Source organism: Pelobates fuscus, chromosome 7, assembly GCF_036172605.1.
Source record: "Pelobates fuscus isolate aPelFus1 chromosome 7, aPelFus1.pri, whole genome shotgun sequence".
Taxonomy (NCBI): domain Eukaryota; kingdom Metazoa; phylum Chordata; class Amphibia; order Anura; family Pelobatidae; genus Pelobates; species Pelobates fuscus.
Window position 1 is genome coordinate 128,548,875 of NC_086323.1, and position 21,339 is coordinate 128,570,213.

Sequence of the window (21,339 nt, forward strand, 5' to 3'; positions counted from 1 at the left end):
GGAAATGTAGTTATTGTATCAAAGGAAATAAAAACTCTGGTATCAATTTCACACATTATAACTGAACAGGTATAACAGTTTTCATAGTAAAAAGTAATAATTTGCAAGTGGAACGGATTATTTAAAATGGGGATTTTAGATGTCATAATACTGAAATAAAGCCAATAAATAAAAATACATTAAAAATAAGTTTAATTTACAGAGCAGGAGATAAAATTAAGTTACATTTGATAGAAAATTAAATAATTTTGGTTTCATGCAGACTGTGTCAGTTACAGACAGGGGAGGTGTGGCTAGGGCTGCATAAACAGAAAAAAAGTATTTTAACTCCTAAATTTCAGTGAATTGAGCAGTGAAACTCCAGAGGCATGATCTATACACTAAAACTTCTTCATTAAGCTAAAGTTGTTTTGGTGATTATAGTGTCCCTTTGAATTTGAAATTATCTTTGCATTCTCACTTTGATGAATAACAATGCTACAGCATGGGAAGTGCGGGGGGTGAGAGGGAGGGGGGGCTTCACTGTTTACACCAGTGTTTCTCAACCTTTTACAGAGAAGTGCCCCAACAGGCCTAAAGAAAAAAACCCTAGTATCCCTGCCTCGAGAAAGTAATTTCTATTGATTTAAATTCCAAATGATACGTGTAGACACTGATATTTAAGTAAAGCCTATATTGGAGAACAAACCTGATTACAAATAGTAAAGAATATATTTGAAATAAATATGGCATAATGTTTATATTGTGTTAGTAAGGAAGAATGTATAAACGATTAATTTGAAGTATAAAAGTCACAAAATGAAAATATAGTACAAATATAATAGTTACATACATAGTACACTGATACACACACAGTTACACACATAGGACACTGATACACACACATTTACACTCAGAGAAAACTGACACACACATTTACTCACAGAGGGTACTGACACACACACACTTACTGACAGATGCACTCTCACTGATTTGACACATACTGACACTTACTAACACACACACATTCACTGACAGACACACTTACTGACACACACACCTCACTCACTGACAGACACACTCACTGATTTGACACACACTGACAGAAACACTCACTAACACACACTCTCACTGATTTCACACACACTGACAGACACACACACACACACACACACACATTTACTGTGAGACACATACGCATTCTCTCACATTCACAATTTAATTATTTTTTACAAATTATCTGTATTTAAGTGCGCCCAGCCTCCCTTCTTTTGGGAGTGCAGGAGTAGATGCTTTCCCTGGGGTCCAGTGGGGATCCTTTCCATGGAGTCTAGTGGGAATACTTTAGCTGAGGTCCAATGGTGAACCTTTCCCTGGGGACCAGTGGGGATCCATTCCCTGTTGTCTAGTGTGGCTGCTGTCATCTTGATAGTCTTCTTGTTCTGCTCCATCGCACACTCTTTGTTGATGCTGGGTGGGGATGGACATCATAACCCAGATCCTAGCATTACTGCAGTGCTCGAGGTAGCAGTGCTGGAAGAGCACAGACATCAGCACTCCCTCACTGCCAATCTTCATTCTCCCTTCTAGACACAGCACATTCAGGACATAGTAGGCACCTGCCGTCCAGGTAGCAGGTGCCAACTCTTAGCGCACAGCTGGCCGCCTCCTGGGGGACCCTAATGTGGCCAGCAGACTACCTGAGGTACACTTACCACAGGTTTAGAACCTGTGTTTGACAGGGACAAAACGGAACCTGGACACAGAAGAAGGGAGAGGTATTGTTTTTTGTATTGTTTATATCGATTTTCGTGAGGGACAAGGCAGCTTAAATAATCTCAGCAATGACATACCTCCGAGTGTATTTACTAACATAATTCTTTCAACACCCCCATTCTTAGAAGAATGTAAGAAATAGTGCCGTCATGTTACAAACACATCACACTTAATAGTAAGAACATTTTCAGCTTTAATGGAACACGGAACAAACATTCTCCACTAATGGAAGCTAAAACAATTGAAACATTAAAAAAAAAGAACAGAAAATAACAAAAAAAACTAAATTTTCTTTTTAAAACACTCTGGCATTCCGTTCTGAGCTTAAAACTGCCTCCTACTACAATAAATAAAATAATGATACATTAAGACTTCAAAAATTGAGTTGAAAAAGCATTTTACGATAAAGGGGTTTATTCCCTAAACTGCAAACGGAGACCATAATAGTGAGATTGGAATACAAAATTGCAGTTTTTCTTTCAAATTCACTGTTTAGCGAATAAAAGCTAAACCTGTATAAAATAAGCCAAAATAATTTCACTACCATAACTGATTAGACCAGGAACCCAGAGGGATATTTTGAACATGAAGATTTGAGTCTTTGTGATACACTAAATCTGCTTTTTTTTCTCTAAACCTAATGAAAGGATGATTTAAATGTGCACTAACACGGAATCAAATGGTCGTTGCTATTTGGTTCCTTTATCCGCAAGATTTACTACACTGAACATCAAAATGTTGGCTGGCCGGCCCGGCCGCGTTGCTGTGATTTATTCTAGGAATCTGTGTAGCTAAAATAACATCTTGATCTGAGAGGAATATAATAGAATCCACCATGTAGTGATGTGTGGGTCACACTGACAAACAACCCACCAAATCTGGTTCACTTTTATTATGTATATAAAATACATTTATTTTATTCTATACCCTTCCTTCCGTATTATTATTGCAAAAACACATGTGCACGTCTAAAACTGTATATTTTAATACAATTTATCCTCAAAGGAAAACTGTCACTTCTCTGGATTTATACGGTTAAATAAAACATGGAGAATCACCTATAAATTGCTTTAATCTCCTTTGCATGCAACGCTCGGTTTCCTTTTAAATTTCTTTTAAATATTTAGCAAATTACTTCATAATCCAGTTCAGATAAGGCAAAGCCAGAGCAAACACTGCAAATGTTTGCAGAGGAGAATAGAAATAGTTTAATGTTCCTCTTCCCCGTATGCTTTTTCTTTGCGGACTGCCAAGGTACAAAAGGACAGAGCTTGTAACGATGACTGACAGGGAGCTAAGATGGCGGCTAAGTTTCAGGATAAACAGGTGTGGATTACTACATTGAATTCTATTTGCCACACCTCACAATTATATATTTGTTAAATATAGGGATAAATCAGCATAATATCAAAATTCTTGAGAAGTGAAACATACCCTTTAGATAAACGATTTTTATATCAAAATCTTTTGACTCAGTCGAATTGACACTTTCTTTCCTCCTGATCTGTCCATTTTTATTTTAAACAGACTGTAAAGAGGAATTTTGTTTTTGTTTTGTTTTTAAATTGGTACACCAAATTGCCTTTTTTGTTGATAATCTGAGATGTATACCGGATTGCCTTGCTAAATTATAAATCATTCACTACATTTCTTCAGTGCTAGGTGAAGCTATGGTTGCTGGAAGGAATGCATCCTTATTCAGAATTGTTACTTCCTATATTATGGTTGCTAAGGCAAAAGGAATGATGTGTTAATTGCATTATATCAGACTTGGAGTGAAGAATGGTGTAGTAATTGCTTTATATTTCTGAGAATACACAAAGCGGCACTGATTGTTTATATCTCAGACTGGTAATAGAGTAGACTAGTCACAACAACATAGAAATATTTGCCATCGCCATTAAAATTATCTGTATATTTTTTCCATTAGAACATTATATTATATATTATTTCAATATAATTTATATTATTATGAGTTACTTTGATAGATTGAATTTTTGTATAGTTTTCCTTCCCTGCTCGGAGACAGCAATTTTCTCCTAGATTCCATTTTTCTCAGTTGAAATTTTATTAGATAATAGGTATTATTACAAACGACAGCATTAAATATTTAACGCTGCTTTAACGCTTTAATAAATTCAGAGCAAAATTAAATAAATTATGGATACCTAACAAAAAAGAAAGGAAAAAATCATAACGTTCCTATGATCCATTAATGATTTAGTACAGGTTTATAGAATGTATACGATTTAATGATTAAAGGGTGAGAGCACATCAAAGGTACTTGAAGTCACATTTGAAATCCAGGGATTCAGGAACATCCAAGTGTTACCAAGTAGAAAGGCAGTATATTTCTCCATGATTATCATGTTCCATAATGTTGCGTCCTAAAACTGAAATTAAATCTAAAGAGTGGAATTACTGATTCGTAAGGTGTCTTTTATGAATAGGTGTCTATACACTAGAGTTCAACTAAGGACCAATTGGTACATATACGTTTGAAACCATCTAGAACAAAAAAACCTCTGTACCAGAGGTAGGCAACCTTTTGCACTCCAGGTGTTGTGGACTAGACCTCCCAAATACGCTTAAAGCCATAATACTGGCAAAGCATCGGGAGATATGTAGTCCTTAACATCTGAGTGTTGAAGATTGCCTACCCGTGCTCTATACCCTAGTTTCTCAACCTGTGGTATACGTACCCAATATGGGTACGCGCACCAAAGGCAAGTGGTATGCCAAGAGGTGGTCGGCTGGGGGAGAATGGAGGCAGCAAAGAAAGTTGTACTCTTTAAGATATTGGAGCACTGCCCACTCGAGCACCCTGTGTTGATACCGAGAGCCGGTTATGACTTCACTATGGCCCTGGCATCACTAAACAGCATGTGAAAGAGCAGTGCTGGAGGAGCACGAAGATGACAGCAGCCACATATTAGACATCAGGGAAAGAATCGACTCCTGCTCTCCCAAACAGAAGGAAGCTGGGTGGACTTAAATAAGAATAATAATAAAAATATTTGTGAGCGTGTGTGAGAGGTTGTGTATGTGTCTGTCAGTGAATGTATGTGTGTCTGTCAGTGTGTGTCAAATTAGTGAGAGTGTGAGCATTTCAGTAAATGTGTGTGTTTATGAGTAGTGAATGTGTTTGTCAGTGTGAGTCACAGTGAGAATGTGTGTTAGCTCAGTAAGAGTGTGTCTGTCAGTGAGTGTGTGTGTAGGTGTCAGTGTCCTCTGTGTAAATGTGTATGTGTCAGAGGAAACTGACATACACACACATTTTCACACAGTGGACACTGACACACAAACATTTACACACAGAGGAAACTGTGTCAATGAGTGTGTCAGTATTCTCTGTATGTATGTGTGTCAGTGTCCTCTGTGTGTAAATGCGTGTGTATCAGTGTCCTTCATGTGTATGTGTCAGTGTCCTCTGTATGCATGTGTATGTGTCAGTATCCTCTGTGTATAAATGTGGGTGTCAGTGTCCTCTGTGCGTAAATGAGCGTGCGTGCTTCAGTTTTCTCTGTGTATAAGTCTGTGCCAGTGTACTCTGGATGTAAATGTGTGTGTGTGTCAAAGTTTGTTGTGTATGTGTGTCAGTGTCTTCCGTGTGTAAATGTTGTGTATGTGTGTCAGTGTCTTCCATGTGTAAATGTGTGTGTCAGTGTCCTTTGGATGTAAATATGTGTGTCAATGTATTCTGTGTTTAAATGTGTGTGTGCATGTGTCAGTATTCTCCGTATTTTTGTGTGTGTGTACGTGTCCTCTGTGTTTAAATGTGAATGTCAGTGTACTCTGGGTGTAAATGTGTGAGTGTGTCAGTGTCCTCTGTGTGTATGCCACTGTCCTCTGCGTCTAAATGTGTGTGTATTCACTGTAGGAAGAGGGTAATGCACACACCAAAAGGGGACTACCCCTCCCACCGCCCACAGTCAGTATAGTTAAAAAATTGCCAGTTTGTTATACATATCTCCAAAGAGCCAACTTAGAACTGATTCATAAAGCAATGCAATGACAGCCAACAAAAATGTGTTTAACACAGATGACTGGCTTTAGATAGGTTGCTATATTTACTGTATGAAGGGAGTATGCCCAAATATAGACATTATGTCAATATCCTGATGACATTTTTGGTCAATTTAAGGGAATTGGACACTTGTTATTGATCTGCTGTATGTCACAAACATTGTATTTCTGTTTCACAACCAGGGTGAACTATAAGGTAAGGGATACAATTAAATTTCTAAAATAGTTTAATTCGACCATCATCTATTTTTATATTTTTATTATCTAATATTATCTATAATATGTGAACAAAGGAAAAAAAGAAAGCAAACTGTTTTTTTACATTTCTGGTTTGTCTTACATTAATGCGCTAGTCCTTTCTCCAGTGTGGTGCATTTATTTATTTATTTATTTAAATTTTTTTTTAAGAAAGAGATTTATAGCAACAAAGGAGTTAATCTTGAAAATTGATTTAGTCTGGATTACTGCATTCCACAAATCCATGCATAGTGACCATTTAGTGCAGTTTTGTTGGAAAACAAACAAACAGATTTGCACATTTTACATATTTTTTTGTAATCTCAGCAGCAAATTCAGTTTGTTGATTTTCTTAAGGACCTAGATGTGGCCGCTTGATTCAGCTTGTTCTTAATGGACTTCTTTGACATAAACATGTCAATTGCACACTCACTCAAGTTATAGATGTATAGAGGGGACATTTACTAATTAGCCCCTGCCCCTGGAAAAATCTAAAAATACACAATCTTGATAAGAAAAAAATAAAGAGGTCAGTTACATGCTTGTGGGACTGGGGAGAGCCGGGCACAATATCCAGATAAGATGAGTCAAAATTCTCCAGATTTATCTGTAATCAGGTATGCCAGACAACTATGATTTTAAAGCAACCTGGTAATATGCAATTTTCACAAATGTCACCATTTACAGAAGATATATGGAGATCCAGTGCAAGTGTAAATATTATATTTAAATTTTTTTTTTTTATTCATTATGAACGTGAACCAGTCAGCTATAAGACATTTATTGTGTTCTCACTAATAAGATAACTTAAAATATATATATATATATATATATTTTAATATTTCAGCAAAGTTCATGCATTGATATATCCAATATATGCTTAGAATATTTGCTTAGTTTTATATCTGTTTTTAGATCATTGTATCTAGGGGAATACAGTCTTTCAAACCTGTTCTAAGCCCTGTTCATTCCAGTGGACTACCGTGTTTCCCCGAAAATAAGACAGGGTATTATATTAATTTTTCCTGGGGGATGTCTTATTTCGGGGGGGAAACGGTTTCAAGCATGCGCTAGAAAGCAGGTCAACGTTTGGGAGAATTCCCCCGAACATAGACCAGTTCAATAGTGCATGGAATCCCGCGAATCTATGTTTGAGGAAACGTCCCCAAACATAGATTAGTTTACTCGTGAATGCAATCACACAAATCTACACTCGGGGAAACGTCCCCAAACATAGATTAGCTCACTTGCGAATGGAATCCCACGAATCTACGTTCGGGGAAAATTCCCCGAACATAGATGAGCGAACTAGCGATTGGCAACTAGGGCTTATTTTCGGGGTATGTCTTATTTACAGGGGATTTTTTGGGGGGGATGTCTTATTTACAGGGAAACAGGGTAGATGAATCTAGGAGCTTAAACTCCAGACAATGCTGGCAATAGGCCCAAGATGCTAGACTTTTTTTATTTGATTATTATTATGTTGCTAGTGTGAAGTCCTCAGCGCCATATTCATAGTATGTGGCCATTGCTCTCCCAACTCTTTGTCTCAGCCTGCATGTAAATGTGGATTATAAATGTTTACATTTCCAGTTTGTGGGTAGGGTTTTATATATGACTGCAACATGTAGTCACAGACAGAGTTCAGGCTCATGATCTTTTAAGTACAAGAAAGTGGAATCAAAAAATCAAATTCCGGAATTAGGCTCACTGTAATTTACAGCTCCAGGCCCATTAAGCCCCATCCTGCTCTGCAAGGGTTTAGGGACATGTAGCAAGTATATTTTTCCATAAAAAGTAATGACAGCTTGAACAGATTGGCTTCTACCTTTAGGTTTTTATCAAGAATGAATCTCTTGAATGACATATTCACACATGACAATCTAATCATCTGCTGCCTACCCGTCATACCCCTACCATATTTGTTAAACCATCTCTAAGCCCCACAAATCTTCCTTATAACAGTTTTTTTCCATTATTTACTATCTTCAGAAAATCTCATGTATTGCACGAATACAGGTCTGCATTATTAATCCCAAATTAATTTAATCATAGTAATGCACATAAGTACAGCAAGGTAAAAGTCATTTTATTTTATGTCTCTATTACTTTGTCTCCATTGTATCGTCTTCCAGATATGTCCTCTTTAGTTTTCTGTTGTCTCTTCAATCTTTCCCCTCCAGTATTTTTTGCCCCTGACATTTTTTCTGTGTTTGGTCTCTCTGTTTTCACAATACCAGTCAATGACATTTAATCTGTCCTTCATTTCCCTGCAGGACTTGCGGCTTTGTACAGAATTCTGTGCCATTTTTATCCCAGTTTTCTGAAGGTGACTTGGCTGAACCGCGATCCACTTTTTACTCTTCAGTAACCATTTGTTTAACTTGCTGCTCACTGGAAACTGGATTTGAGTTAAAACCTGACCTGATCAACTGTACTCATGGAGAAAGTTCTTTGGACTTTGCTTCTGCTTCCAGTCTTGACCCGCCAAAGTGGTGGTGGAGCTCCACCAAGACCAGAAATACGTGTAGATGGAGATGTAGTAATTGGTGGCCTCTTTCCAGTACATGAAAAAGGAGGTCCTGGAGCTGAATGTGGGAGGATGAATGAGCACCGTGGCTTGCAGCGTTTGGAAGCAATGCTTTTTGCCTTGGATTCAATAAATAGAGACCCACAACTGCTTCCAGGGCTCAGAATAGGTGCACACATCCTTGACACCTGTTCAAAAGATACATACGCTCTGGAACAGGCTCTGGAGCTAGTAAGAGGTTCCTTGACACGAGGAGATGGGCCTCAACACCTTTGCCCTGATGGATCCTATGCTATTCATGGAGAGACCCCAACAGCCATCAGTGGAGTTATAGGGGGCTCCTACAGTGATGTGTCCATCCAGGTGAGCCTAAAATACCTTATGTGTACACAAGAGTGACAGGCAGCAGGATTGGTGTGTCTCATTCACTTGCCACTATATACTTTCTTTACTCATGTCTAGGTTATAACATATATCCTGAATTCCATAGTTAAATTTCCCATTGCCTGGTATGGTTTGAGATGTTAAAAAATGTAATCAATAACTGGCTGTGATCGTATTTTCCTTTAATTGAACACGTGGTTGATCATCGGTTTCCATTATTTTCTTGGCTACTACATTTAAAATAATGTTAACATCATGCACAGAAGGTGAGGTCAATGACCTAAAGGATAATGTCCAATTAAGGTTTTTTTTCCCTTAACTATCAAAAGCAACAGTGGACATACCCTGACTTCTCTACCTAAGTTAAGTTAAGTTAAGATGTGGATTTATTTATTTATTTATTTTTGTAAAATGTTATTTTTGCAGGTGATATACTTCATTGTAATAGTAAAAAACTAAAATGCACATTTTGATCAGTTACAAAATATTAACAATACTGTCATAAAAATTCACCTATTTTACAACAAATGAAAGACTTGTAATTAGACGAGTAGATAAAGAGCCTTGTCTGATTAACCATATACTTTTATCAGGCTATCATACATATCACAGGGTATATAAAAATAAAGAAAAGGTGAACTAAAGGTGAAGGACAAATATAGGCGAAAAATTACAAATGGTATAATGAGTTTATGTATTTTTTTGTGTTAGTGTACATTTTAAAATAATAATGTTACTTGATATTACATGTAGCAAATACATTTATTTTGTCCTGTATTATTATTTTTTTTTCTTATGTAATAATCTTTAAAAGGATTGGGCGCATATAGGAAGGGTAATTAGGTATTGATTTGGATTATTGTAATTACATCATCTCCCTTGTGTTTCCCACTTTGCCACCACCCACCTCCCTTGCTTCTCAATTTCTATTCTATTCTTTTTTTTCTTTTAAATTAAAGTTTATTGACCAGTTTTTCAATATAAAAAAAAGGTCGATGGAGCATCAAAATGGCTTTTAGCTTAAGCGAGCAAAAATCGTTGCTCTTAGTAGATAATCATGCATGGGCAGATTAAGGAAAAATGGGGTCACAAGAAACTCCTAGCCAATGATTCCTTTTCATGGTACTTTGAGAGATTACGAGGTACTTTTTTTTTTACCTGGATTAATGGGCTCCCTGTGCCGTCGAGGAGGGAATGTTTAGTGTTTTAGAACTTAAATGGAACTCTGCCATCTATCCTGATTTAACTGCACATAAGTTCTATCTAATATCCATCCTATCCATCCATGTCTAGCTATATTTTGCTTTTCTTTAAGCATACTGGGCACAAAACGTTGTCAGATAAGTTCAAGGATTACTTATATCTATGCGGATGGAAGTTGGCAAATCACGACATACCGTACTTTCTAAAGGTTTTGTTATATGTAAATGTTATGGAGGGTTTACCAAGATGGCTGCCTACATACTCACAAACTCTTCAACCATCACACATTCAAATTTATAGGTCGCAGATTTGGGGGATTCTGGGGTAACCCCACCAGTGTCACTATCCAAACAGGTTGTAAACTGAACTGCCCATGTTATTACCAGTGTGGGTTTAATTTGGTTATATAATAGATTTTGGCCTTGGATAGAATTTACCTTTGATAGGAATGCGGCTTATCGCAGAACTGAATTTTAATTGCCAAATGTGTTTTGTTTGTTGTTTTTTTAATCCATTTCAGCTGATATAGATAATAATATGCCAAATCAGCATTTAGTGATTAGATCCCTGGATATTGGTAAATTGTGAAGCAATTAGCAAAGCAGCAATTACATCTAAAGCACTTATATGTTAGACAAAATATTTAAACATTGAAGATATTGTTTCAAACTGATTTGTATCTCAATTTTATTCTTTCAGCTTTCTTTTTCTTATGTCCCTTGAATCTAAATGATTACACTCATCCCCTTTTGCCTTTCTTTATATGTATTTATTATATTTTCTTCCTTGCACCAGATCTCAATATTTGTTCTCCTCTGTGATGTCTGCAGTTAGTCCTTCTGTGGGATTCTTTTGACTGGTGGATTGTGGGTAAATTACTATGGCAACTAAAACAGAACCTTAGAGGACACCTGTCATCAAATTTTCACTTCTGGTTTCTTTAAGTGTATTACTTTAATTAAACTTAATGATTTTCAGGGTTCATTTTAAAATAAAATTGCAAAGGGACAGTGCTGCTTTAAGGAATAACTTCCTGATACTGTTAAACGACTGCTATGATCCACAGTACCAGAGATTAGACTTTTTTTTAGACATAGCAGCAACATTAATATATATGTTTTGTCAGCTTTAGAATAGAATTTGGGTATCGGATTTTACATAGCCTGGTTCACTGTGTAGGCATTTCCCCCAACATTGGCATCCTGTAAAGCGGGACTCAAGTTAAAAGGATGAGGTTGTCACTGGTGCCTAGAAACGGGGCAGGACCCACCCAAAAAATAATCAGGCCTATTTTGCCAGGAATGCACACTAGCCTGCCTGTCTATAAGGTAGATCAGCCCGCTGAGGGCAGAGTATGCAGGGGTGCTGTTTCAGCAATCCTTGCATGTTCCTAGTGTCAGAAGGGAAGCGCTAGCACATCCAATGATGCACTGATGCTACGCTTCTACGGGACAGTTGCCTGGTGTTCCCAAAAGTTTGGAAGGTGGAACAAGACCCTAAAAGAGGGACTGTCCCACCAGAATTGGACTGTTGGGAGGCCTATGGGACTTATGCGCAGCGCAGAGATATGATTTGTGCATGTCAGAGAGAGTTCAGTCCAAGATGTGCATGCTGTACACAAAGCTTGGACCAAGGTTGACAGCTCTGACAGACCGGGTTAGAGCTACAGTGATATTTGCAATTGCTGCAGTTCCAAGTCACGCTGAGAGCCGTGAGTGGACTGCAACAATGCAAATTTGTCATAATACAGTTATATTACATAGGGTGTTTAGAGTTAAAATGGTTAAAAGCTTGAGAGGGGTTATAGTTGTGGTATAAGGGGTGTTTAGAATTATTGGGTTAAGGGTGGTATTACATTTAGTATTAGGGTACATGGTGCACTTAATTGATTCAGGTTCAGTCTTTTAGTGCTTAAACTTGTACTAAAGAGAGTTTTGAGAGGTGTTAAATTTAGTAAAAAGGGGGTGTTTATGCATATGGAGTTTAAATGGTTATTTGCACAATACTCACCCTCCTGTGAATGATATTAGAGCTGCAGGAGCTGTTATACAGTGTGTATCACTCAGTGCTGTCACTACTCCTCCTGTAAGGCATTTTCTGTGTGAGAGGCTGATAGAGGGCAGATGGGAAGTGATCCCTTCCACTTCCTGTCCAGCCTCACACTCAGACACTGGAAGAGCTCTTACACTCTCTATAACTGTTGCTGCAGGTCTAATATGAAGTACAGGACTGGAATACAGAGGACACCAGCCAAGGTTCCTTCTGGTACTTATTTCCCCTCACCAGCTCAACTAACCTCCAAAAAGCTCATTATAAGTACTGTGAATAGGCACCTGTAGGCACTTGCCTCCAGTGCTAATGGGAAATCCATCCATGCAAGAAATTCCAACAATGGTAATGTAAAACTGAGACAATTTTCAATTCTCTCTTAATAAATGTGAAGTCCTTCTTTGGTAGCAGGTGTAACTTACAGACTGTTACTCACATTTAAATCTAATTTTTAGATTCTCAAGAGATGCGGCAGCCCTTCTATAATTTGGAAGGGATGGTCTTCAGAGAGTTGCATATCCCACACGTTTGCACAGCAATGTTTAATCAGCAAGAATAAAATATGGAATATCATTGTTTAAGGTTAATTGCCTTATAAATATTAAGAGCCTCTGCCGGGAAGTGCTATGTTTGTTATAAGAATATAGAAGGCCTCAATATTGGAGTTATTCCGCTCCCTTTCCCAACCCAGAGAAAGACCAGCAAATCTGGCTGCCAGGCTAATGACAATAAGTCTCAGAATATAGCCAGTCTCAAGTCCTGAGCATCATGTGAATTGTAGTCCATAAATGTAATGGATGATAATCCTTGGCCTATGGAAAGCTAGGCTCTTTTATTATTGTAGCAAGTTATGCAAACGGTTCGGAAACACTCTGTGTGTAGGCAGCCTTGCTTGGCCGCCTTGCCAAGCAGCCTACAAGCTGGCCTGCATGCGTGCCAAATGACACACACCTTTACGGCCATGCACATCACAGGCAGCATGCCACCACTTCACCCTTGCTTGCCAAGGCATACTTTGATAGTAGGAAATTAATGATGAAAGAACAGAAAGAGAGCATAGATTTGACCTACATATACCGTAAGACTGGTTAGATTGTGTCATAAGCAGCATGCTTTGTAAATAGTGGAAGGCTTGTGCAATGCATGATTATATTTTGTAAGTAAATCCCAGTTATTTTGCTATTTTAGATGATTTTACATACTTAACAGACAGTTGATGTCTTTTTTTTAAGCTGGACTATGCAATTGTTTGCCACTGAATTGTACCTTCTACAATGGATTGCACAAAAACAAAAAATGAGGAGATATCTGTAGACATGGGCAATTCGTTTCGGTCTGAATATGTATTCGGACGAATTTCGGACAATTCGGACATTCGGGTACTTCCGAATGTCTGAATTGCCGAAGTGCCGAATTGCCAAGGTCCCGAAGTTCCGAAATGACTAAATTTCCGAAGTGTCGAAGTGCCGAAGTTCCGAATTGCTGAAGTGCCGAAGTTCCGAAGTGCCGAAGTTCCAAAGCACAGTATTGCCTAAGTACTAATATACTTACCCAGTGAAAGAAGAAGAATGTTACATTGTAAATAATTTTAAATAAAAAGTATACAAACATAGCCATGATTCAGCTGTAAGCATTTGCAACACTTACAACAATCAAGTAACTTACTTTCATATAAAATGTAAGTTACTTAGCCTGTCAATGTAATGACCGGAATGAATAAGTAGATAACTCCCTAATTCCCACGGTATTAGGGAGCTATCTACTAAAATGCTGAAAGACCTAAATTGGTCTTTCAGACAAATTTACTAATACTGAGTAAAGATTACTTCGTATTAGTAAATTATGCCCCCGTGTCTATTAAACCCCAAAAAATATAAAAATAAGTTCCCCCCTCCCGAGCCCCTGGCCCCCACCCCTGAGCGGTGGGTGGGGGCCCTAAATCAGAATAAGGGGGTATGGGGACCTAATGTCCTCCCCCCTGGCCCCCATCCCTGAGCGGTGGGTGGGGGCCCTAAATTATAATAAGGGGGGGACCTAAGGTCCGCGCCCCTGGCCCCCACCCCTGAGTGGCGGGGGGCCCTAAATACTAATAAGGGGGAACCTAATGTCCTCCCCCCTGGCCCCCACCCCTGAGCGGCCAGTGGGGGCCCGAAATTGAAATAAGAGGGGAGGGACCTAGTGTCCTCCCCCCTGGCCCCCACCCCTCAGCGGCAGGTGGGGGCCCTAAATACTAATAAGGGGGGGACCTAATGTCCTCCCCCCGGCCCCTACCCCTGAGCGGTGGGTGGGTGCCCTACAGTAAAATAAGGGGGGACCTAAGGTCCTCCCCCCTGGCCCCCACCCCTGAGCGGTGGGTGGGGGCCCTAAATACTAATAAGGGGGGGACCTAATGTCTTCCCCCCGGCCCCCACCCCTGAGCGGTGGGTGGGGGCCCTACAGTAAAATAAGGGGGGGAACCTAAGGTCCTCCCCCTGGCCCCCACCCCTGAGCGGCAGGTGGGGGCCCTAAATACTAATAAGGGGGGGACCTAATGTCCTCCCCCCTGGCCCCCACCCCTGAGCGGCGGGTGGGGGCCCTAAATTGAAATAAGAGGGGAGGGACCTAGTGTCCTCCCCCCTGGCCCCCACCCCTCAGCGGCGGGTGGGGGCCCTAAATACTAATAAGGGGGGACCTAATGTCCTTCCCCCTGGCCCCCACCGCTGAGCGGCAGGTGGGGACCCTAAATACTAATAAGGGGGAGGCATTCCCCCCAGGTGACTAGGGGTCTCCAAACCCCTAGTCACCCCCTTCCCCCCCTCCCCCCCAATAAAAATTATCCCCCTACCTACCCCCCTCACCCTAAAAACTAATGAGGGGGGACCTTTAACTAAGTACCTGTAAAAAAAAAAAAAACTAAGTACCACGCTGTGTAATTTGACTCATAACTCTCTGATTGGTGGATTAAGTAACCAATCAGAGAGTTATGAGTCAAATTACACAGCGTGGGAAAATTCCAAAGAACTGATGGATTGATGAATTGATGGATTTCAAACCAACCAATCAGAGTGCTGTGACAGGTAAATATAGAGACTTACCTGTCAGTCTCTTCATTTACCTGTCAGAGCACTCTGATTGGATGGCTTAAACCCACCAATCAGAGCGCTCTGAGCCTAATTGCAGGGCGGGGCAAGGCTTTATAAGCCTTCCCCTGCCCTGCAGAGCTCAGTCTGCACGGAGCCCTCCATGGGTGAAGATGGATTTTTTTTTTTGCGCTCAGTTTTTTTGTTTTTTATAATTGCGTCGGTTATTATGGTTTATTATTTGGCCTTTTTGGGGGCTGAAAAAAATAAGATTTTAGAAGAAAGAAAACATTGAATGGTAAGTTTTATTTATATTTTTTTACAGGTACTTAGTTAAAGGTCCCCACCTCATTAGTTTTTAAGGTGAAGGGGGTAGGTAGGGGGATAATTTTTATTGGGGGGGAGGGGGTGACTGGGGGTTTGGGGACCTCTAGTCACCTGGGGGGGACATTTATTTTAGGGACCCCACCCGCCACTCAGGGGTGGGGGCCAGGAGGGAGGACCTTAGGTCCCCCCCCTTATTAGTATTTAGAGCCCCCATCCGCCGCTGAGAGGTGGGGGCCAGGGGGGAGGACACTAGGTCCCCCCCTATTACATTTTAGGGCCCCCACCCGCCACTCAGGGGTGGGGGCCAGGGGGAGGACATTAGGTTCCCCTGCCTTATTAGTATTTAGGGCCCCCACCCGCTGCTCAGGGGTGGGGGCCAGGGGGGAGGACCTGATGTGTCCCCCCTTATTTTACTGTAGGGCCCCCACCCACCGCTCAGGGGTGGGGGCTGAGGGTGAGGACATTAGGTCCCCCCTTATTATAATTTAGGGCCCCCACCCACCACTCAGGGGTGGGGGCCAGGGGGGAGGACATTAGGTTCCCCTGCCTTATTAGTATTTAGGGCCCCCACCCGCCGCTCAGGGGTGGGGGCCAGGGGGGAGGACCTTATGTGTCCCCCCTTATTTTACTGTAGGGCCCCCACCCACCACTCAGGGGTGGGGGCAAGGGGGAGGACATTAGGTCCCCCCTTATTATAATTTAGGGCCCCCACCCACCGCTCAGGGGCAGGGGCCAGGGGGGAGGACATTAGGTCCCCCCCTTATTCTGATTTAGGGCCCCCACCCGCCGCTCAGGGGTGGGGGCCATGGGGGAGGACAATAGGTCCCCCCATCATTTTACGTTAGGGCACCCACCCGCCGCTCAGGGGTGGGGGCCGGGGGGGTACTACTTTTTTTTTTAAAACAGTGAGCAGTCACAGGCTGCTCACTGTTTACTAGACATGCCCCTACTCGCGGTATAGCGAGTAGGGCAAAATTGACTAATACCAATTTAGGTCTTTCAGCCTTTTGGTAGATAACTCCCTATTACCGTGGGAATTAGGGAGTTATCTACCAAGCGGCTGCAAGAGAAGTCCCGAGGTGCCGAAGTCCCGAAATTCCGAAATGCCGAAGTTCCGAAATTCCGAAGTGTCGAAGTGTCGAAGTTGCCGAATTTCCAAAGTGTCGAAGTGTCGAAGTGCCGAAGTTCCGAAGTTGCAGAAATTCCGAAGTGTCGAAGTTCCAAAGTGATGAAATGCCGAAGTTCCGAAGTTGCCGAAGTAACGACTTGCCGAAGTCCCGAATTTCGAAAATCCCGAATTTCGGAATGCCGAACCGAACCGAAAATTTTCCCCATGCACATGCCTAGATATCTGCATGGGAATGTGGCCTTTATGCCAGTCAGCTTCCCAAATGTCAATTCTTCAACAAGCTGATCAGGCACCTGCAGGGAGTAAGGAGATAACTGGCATCATAATACAATATAACCCATTTTGAAAAGCAAGAAGAAGCCCAAGAGAGAGATGTAATTGTTACACTATCAGCACCACCAGTTTTATCACCTGGCCCAACTGCCTGTTCTCCTGTACCAGAGTTCTCTTCTCCACTTGTACCAGATGCTCTATGCCATCTTATTCTGCACCACAAGTCTTTTGAACACCAGGCTCTACAACACCTGCCCCTATTTCACCATTCTCTACACCCCCAGCTGGAGACATTGCTGTCTGCTAAACAAAGAAATTATTAAAATATTTCTCCAACCCTTTTTTGTGTTAATTAAAATATTGCACTACAGTATTGACAAAAGAAAAGCTCAAATGCGTTTTAAAATAAGTTATTACTTACCTGCATCTGACCAGCACGTGCCCTTCTAACATCAAGGGAATCATCCCTAGGTCCATTCATGTCCATTGAGAAGCCTTTGATTGGAGGATTTAACTGGCTCAGAACACATGCTCACGCTTTCAGCCAGCAAGGGAAAGGGAAAGGAAGGGCGGGAGAGAAGGAAGAGCTGAAGGGAAAATTATATCAGTGGAGTGGACTAATGTGTCTCCCCTCCGTCCCATGCTGCAAGGAACAAGCAGTTATGTATGTTGATAGCATGCAGTGCTGCCAACAGACTTAAAATATGCCCAGAATTGACATTAGGTGGCCTGGAACAGAGTTCTTGGTTGCCAATGTCACATTTGCTGGGGGATGCAACTAGCCGCCAGCACACAATTAGAATAACTCAAGATTAAACACTGCACATCCAGACTCCTACAACCATGACTACTTCAAAAAGCAGACATGGTCCTGGTGGTTGGAGTAATCCTTTTGGTAAAAAGGTTATGTTATCTCTATACTTCAGAAATTTGGATAAGAGTATAGAAAGTTAATCCCAGACATCAGACACTTAACTATCAAACCAACAGTTGCAGACACAACATCCGCAAGCTCCTACACCTAACCCTACAAAAGAAGATCCTTCTGGATGGGTGGGACACCTACCAAAAATGTTCTTCTCCATCTCCTATCTATCCTATCCTACCTCCCTGCATACATTTTAATCTTTCTTAGTCAGACACTATATTTCTCTGTCTATCAGAAGACAAAATGCTGGCTCCTAATCTTCTGTATGAAAACACGGGTCTGTCCTCACCTGAACATGCATAAATGGGGTGCTCGTTAACTTCACCTTACACCCAGCTAAAATATTACACTACATATGTAGTTTTGAGCCAAGTGAGAGTTCTGTGTCACCAGGAGAACTATCTGTTCCCCTCGATGAACGGGACATCGTCAATGACTAGGCCGCCAATATTCAGAACAAGTAATGGCCGATCATAGATAACCTATAGATATGTTGGTGTACTCATTTCACAGCATGTTCAGACAGGCTAAAGACTGGATATGATGTGAACGTTTCCAATAGGTGCTCCAAGAGCCATGAAGCATCATGCAGATAGCATATTTTTTATTCTTTAGATGGCATTATAGGCTAAGTGTCATCCTTGAGATTCTCATATACACCCACCATTGGGCAACCAGTATTTACTTTTCTCCTGCTCCTCAGTTTTGCCAGAAACAAATATCTGAGAGTTACTCCAGGCATACATATTCTTTATCTGCCTGTCCTTACCACCTGTCTTCTTCAATCCAGGTATCTGAATAAGTGATGTTAATTATTTATTGTTGTCTGTAAACTGTACTGACACCCAACCTCAATGCAGCATCTCCTTCTTGAACCCTTCTGGTCAGCCATTCAGTAACCCTATAGAAGTAGGATATGAATATCTCGGCTGAGTGTCTGTATTGGGCAGGTGGTAATGCAATTCAAGCCACAAAAGGAAACTCCAGAAGGTAGATATTTGGAATGTGACACCACCTCTTTATACTCGTTGAGGGCCTACGTCAAAAAAAGATTTTGCATTTACCAATGCAAAGGGCATTATAAGATATTCAGGGTTGATCAATTGAAGAAGTTCTATAACTCAACAAGAGCTCATGTAATGTGCTTTATATATTGTTCTGTTGAGTTAAAACTTGGCTTGGCCTAAATTGGGAATTAAAATCTGCTTATCTAAAAAAGGGTTCGCCAAAGGTTTATTTTTTTACTCAAGCAAGTGCTAAGTGAGCTTGAGCTGTAATGAAGCAAGGGCATGGATCAAGGACATGAACACTGGAATATTGGCTACTTCTACTCCTCCTCCTCGAGATATTCTGCCCTTTGATTTTCTCAGGACTTTCATATGAAATACCCACACAAGTAGGTTAGTGAGTTAACATGACGCATGGGAGACAAAAGAGGTGAACAGTGCCGACAGAGTAACCATTTAATCTATTACTTTTTAAATCGCACAGGAGGGGGGGACCTATATAGAACTAGGGACATGGACTCTATAGCATTTGAAATACAGTTTTGTATTCCCAACATTCCCAACATAGTGTTCTTTTAACACAAAAAAACATAGTTTATAGTTAACTTGTGTTAATACATTTTAATTTCCACCGGCTATAATTTGCAATCTTCTTTTTCTAATTTAATTTTTTGAGTTAATTCATGTAAATGAGAAAATTGCATCTGAAAAAAATCATCACACCTTGAAAAAAGCCCTCCAGCAAGTCACACTGAAGTACAATTTAAAAAAATTAAATTATTTGTAACTTATTTACTTGGCATAATTTTTGCATTTAAAAAGCATTTTACCAGGAAAGAAAATAGTGAGATGTCTCTCAATGTTTCATCTGAGAAAAGCATTTTTAATACATTTTTTTAAATGGATGCATATTTAAAGGAGAAGTGTCACTTTCCAAGGTTATTAATATTATGTTCACCCTTCCCTATATTTATCAAAAATGTAATAAATCCTCTACATTTGCAATTGTGTGCCTTGGCTATGCCTTGATGGAATTATTTGTAATATTATTTATAAAGCGCCAACAAATTCCGCAACTCTGTAAAACAGGTGGACTAAAACTACAGACAAACTAAGCATTTGCTTGCAACAAGACAAGTTGGACACACAGGAGCCGAGGGTGCTGAGGGCCCCGCTTAACAGAGCTTACATTCTAAATGGGGAAAATAACATTCTAAGAGGTAAAATAACACAAGTGGGTATGATGTATTTCAAGTAGATTGCGAGAAGATTTTAAAATTAATTAATTATTTTTTGTTGTTGCTGTGTTACTAAGGTGTTGGGGGCAGTGGTGTATTGTGGATATGTGCTGCCCTAGGCAGGACGAAACTCGGGCACCCACCCCGCATCTAAATTTGCTCCGCGCCTACCTGTTTAAGACGAACACGCAGGTTTACTGACAGACACACACTGACAGACCCATTCACTCACAGACACAGTGAAAGGAACACTCACTTGGACACACAGTGACAGACATGCACACATTAACTGACAGACACACACATTCACTCACAGACACACACACACATATTCACTGACAGACACACACATTCACTCACAGACATACACACATTCACTGACACACACACACACACACATTCACTGACAGACACCCTGATACTGACACACTCACACACCTACAAAGTATTAGATATATTAGATAATTTGAATTTGAATATACCTTGCCTCCCTACCTTTGGGAGAGCTGGAGTGGATTCTTCCCTGGTGTCTAGTGGGGTTCGCTGGGCTGGCTTCTGGTGGCTGCGTGGCAGGGCGTGCCGCTAGGCAGGCACACAGTTGTGGTAGCGAACTAGCTGTAATCCTCCTGCTCAGCTCTCTAGCGCGCCACTCAGTGATGCCGGGAGCCGGAGTGACATCACTGCAGGGTGCGAGGGAGCTGAGCAGGAAAAGCTCAGAGGACCATGCTCTCCCCTTCCCCCCACCGCTGCACTATGAGCATTTGAAAGCCTCAGGGGGCCCTGTGGTGGCCAGCCGACCAGCTCTTGGGCCCCTCATAAAAGAGGTTAACAGGGCATCTGCCAGGGCGCTTAGAGGGCGGCTATTTTTGCCTTCCCCCTAAAAGTGCCACCCAAGGCAAATGCCTTGTTAGTCTCGTGGGAAATACACCACTGGTTGGGGGAGAAATCTGTTAGTGAGAAGAGGTAGGTAGGAGCAGTGGTATGTAGCAATTTATAAGCAAGTACAAGAATTTGAACTTAAGCGATATATCTTACAGGAAGCCAATGTAAGAACTGACAGAGGGGGAAGGTGTGGGAGAACAGGAATATGAACAGCATTATTTTAGAGTGTAACGTGGCAAGCTGGGAATTAATAAGAAAAGTGGAAAACGGATTTCAGTAGTCAAGGGGGGTGATGTTAGCGGCATGGACTAT

At 41.0% G+C, this 21,339-nt stretch overlaps 1 protein-coding gene across 2 annotated transcripts in view; it reads left to right on the forward strand.

Annotated features, from left to right (window-relative positions):
- The window catches only part of GRM2 (glutamate metabotropic receptor 2), a 77,117-nt gene that overhangs the window by 31,694 nt on the left and 24,084 nt on the right, over positions 1–21,339 (forward strand). For both annotated transcript variants that reach the window (XM_063426628.1, XM_063426629.1), the window contains exon 2: positions 8,295–8,911. In XM_063426628.1, coding sequence (XP_063282698.1) covers positions 8,459–8,911 — 453 coding nt within the window. In that variant the 5' untranslated portion in view covers positions 8,295–8,458. The remainder of the gene's footprint in view (positions 1–8,294; positions 8,912–21,339) is intronic.